Here is a 3,257-nt window from a genome sequence, read left to right on the forward strand (position 1 = left end):
GGTCCCTTCCTGATGCCACCACACACACCAGGTGGAGAAGATTCATCACTGCAGATCCCAGAAAAACAACAGAGAGAACAGTGCGTCTGCTCTGGAGACCCTGTGCATCTGCCGACCGAGCAAGTCACTCAGGCAGCATGAGCTGGGACTAGGGCTAACAACAGCTGTAAGTTGGGTGTTGCTGTCTCAAGATTCTTCAGAGAACAGAACACTGAGACAGCCCCAATCTAAAGGAGGTTTTTGTCCTGGTGAAACACAAAGTCCCGTGACTACAAAAAGCCATCTTTCCCTCGCTGTATCAGATTTTTTTTTTCCTTATTTTATTTTATTTTTTATTTATTCAGACTTTAAACATACACACCCCTATAGTGAATGAATCCACGAAACTGACCACAAAGATCTGTGGGGACAAAGAAAGCCACAGAACTCCTTCTCACCTCAGCTAGTTTAAACCGGCCTTCACAGTGCCTCATCTGTCACCACAGTCCTGCTGCTGCTGCCAGTCGGAGAGTCACAGCTCATCCCAGCAAGGCAGCAGCCCCTCCTCCCAGAAGTTCCCCACCAGAAATGATGTGTGACCTCACATCATTCAATTAATGCCATTAAAACCAACACTGTCGCCCAGAGGATATGAAAGCTAACTCTTCCTAATGTTCCCTACGCCCCCTACACCACCGCACTGCGCCTTGGACCAAGACACCACCGTGGGGACAGACGAGACAGGACCCGCTGACAGAAAAGCGTTCTACTCACAGCCACGTGCAGGACGCAGCCCTGGAACGTTGTGCAGAGAAGCTGCACACGGCCTGTCTGCACGGGAAGAGGGGTGACGAGGAGGGGTACTCACCGTCAGAGCCGTCACTATCTGGGGACACGCTCGCCAGAACAGACTTGCCTTCTCTCCACTGAATGGGCAGGCCAGCAGCAGCTTGATCAACGTAAGAGCCGACAAAATGGCCTAGGGTAAGGGAGAAAACCTTAGCAGAAATAGTCAGCGCTCTCTTCAGAAGTCCATCTGGGAAAGAAGCTGCTCACCAGGGCTGACGTCACCGAGCAGAGCCTGTCAGAACGCAGGTGTCACGGGCACAGTGCTGAAAGCGACGGCCTTTGCATCACAAATGGTCGGGGGATGAGTAACATGAGCAGAGCTGGGCACAGTGGGGACCTTTTCGGTAGCGTCTCACTAGCCAAGCGTGTCAGTGTGCCAGGGCAGTGACACAGAAGGCACAGCGATCTAAAGAGGTCCTGTCTCATCAGGGCGGTGTTGTGAGAGGAGGCTGGCTGCACTCTGAGTGCTTGTGGATAGAAGGAGGGCCGGAAGGAAACGCAGGCAGAGAAAGCAGCTGTGTTAGCTGCTGATGGCAAGTGACTGCTTTGAACCCTGAGGAGGAAACTGACCTCATCACGTGACTCATCAGTAAACGTCTGACCCTGTGCCAGGCATGTTCCGCCATCGATTTTAGCCTCACACCAGCCTCTTCTTCCTCCCCAGACACTGCAAACCCACAACCCACTTTGCTTCCACCTTCCCTCTCACTCCTCGACCAGACAGCCCCACGCACACTTCCACCCCCTCGGGGGGACGCATCCACACCAGGGGCCTGCCCGCCCACCCTCTGGCACACACCTCTGCTCCTTGCAGACCGACAGTCACTGTGCTGTGCCCATACCGCCCTCCTTCCTGTCTTCATAGCAACGTTCCCACACCCAAGCCCTTCTAAACGTTTGGCTGGTCTCACCACCTCCTCTGTGAACCTTCTCTACCTGACTGGACTAAACAGAAACATACGGTTTGTTTTTCCTGGAAGCCCAGAGGCCTCTCAGACTTGGGGCCCAAACACACTGAGACATGCACACTAGAAACTTCCAGAGAGCTGGACAGGTGCTGCGGGGGACACAGAGAAGCCACCCTGGCCCAGCCCAGGCCTCAGGCTCACGACGGAGACAGGGGTCCTCTCTAGGGCCCCATTAACCTGAAGGACCCTCCCGAGCTCTCCGCCACCCAAACCCACACCCAAACCCACACCCAACCCCTGTGCTGATTGCAATCGCAAGTCAAGAAGCCCCTCATGAGGTAGAGAAAGCCAGACGGCCTGGCCGTAATCCTGGCCCCATGATACTTTGCTCTGCGGCTTCTCCCTCCTGCATAAGAGGGGACATGTGGCCAGTGCAGTGCACAGGCCATTTAGAGGACCCAATGCCCTCAAGGGACTCCGTGCAGAGGCCGAAAGCAACGCAGCGCTTCACAGCAAATGAACGTAGGTACAAAGGGCTGACGGGCAGCTTGCTAAACCAAGGGATTCTCAAATGGGATCCAGGCTGAGACCAAATCAAGTTTCCAACAAGTAAGTATATCAGGAGAGGTCTTAAGCAAAGGGCGAGCAGAACTTAACCTTTTTGTGTCAACACTATGAGCATGTACTATTTAGTAGTTCACAGAATAAGAACACAGCTGCAATTTGGAAGGCTCCCCTTTGAAACGTGAGGCCCCCTCACCCTGAGGCCCGGGCTCCCTCCTCTGCCTGGAGTCTTATGGGTTTGACTTTGTGTGTAGTTTTTAGGGTGACACCACACCTTAGGTTTTCCCGTTCAAGTGAATACATTTATGTGCCGCCATGCAAGGCAGTGACGGGTGACCCACCGGCAGGTTTGCTGTCCACGCATTCCTCATATCCAGTCCCTGGAGGATACCCTGCATCACTGTCCTGAAGTCCTCTGTCGTCCCAACCTCTAACATTTGGGTCAACAAGGCCCCCAAATGAGACTCGATATCTTGACTTACTTGAAGGGGAACGGCAGGATCTGTGTGGGAAAGAAACCAGACTGTCAAGATGTGCTGGACAAGTGGCAGGTGAAATGAACTAGAGCAGCCACGTGACGACATGGGGCACAGCCACTGAACGCCACCACTTTGGGGGCATGGAAACGCCCAGGGCACCCAAGTTGCAGCGACATGCCTCTGGCACACACAGGGCAGAGAAGAGCCTGAGGGGGGATGACAACAGTGCTTAGCCGTGTTTGACTTGGGGCCACGGGAGACAGGTGGCTGTCACTTTCTTTACACAGTTTCTCCTTTTCTTGTATTCTTTTATAAAATCAGCAGGGGCACAGGGGTGGGCCAGCACTGTTAAACAGATGGGAGTGTTGATGAGATCAGAAGAGCCGTAAGCTTCTGGGATGCCTGCTGCAGTCATCCCCATCTGTCACTCAGTGCGGGAAAGCCCCCCACCAACCCTGGGTCTTCCAGCCCATGGCTT

General features: G+C 53.9%; 1 protein-coding gene across 2 annotated transcripts in view; it reads right to left on the reverse strand.

Annotated features, from left to right (window-relative positions):
- Positions 1 to 18: 18 nt before the first annotated feature.
- Positions 19 to 3,257, reverse strand: part of URB2 (URB2 ribosome biogenesis homolog) — a 26,963-nt gene continuing 23,724 nt past the window's right edge. For both annotated transcript variants that reach the window (XM_019626351.1, XM_019626352.1), the window contains exons 5-6: positions 2,642 to 2,802; positions 19 to 958 (exon numbers count right to left, since the gene is read on the reverse strand). In XM_019626351.1, the coding sequence (XP_019481896.1) occupies positions 746 to 958; positions 2,642 to 2,802 (374 nt within the window). In that variant the 3' untranslated portion in view covers positions 19 to 745. The remainder of the gene's footprint in view (positions 959 to 2,641; positions 2,803 to 3,257) is intronic.

This window comes from Hipposideros armiger, unplaced genomic scaffold (genome assembly GCF_001890085.2).
Source record: "Hipposideros armiger isolate ML-2016 unplaced genomic scaffold, ASM189008v1 scaffold_667, whole genome shotgun sequence".
Classification (NCBI taxonomy): Eukaryota; Metazoa; Chordata; class Mammalia; order Chiroptera; family Hipposideridae; genus Hipposideros; species Hipposideros armiger.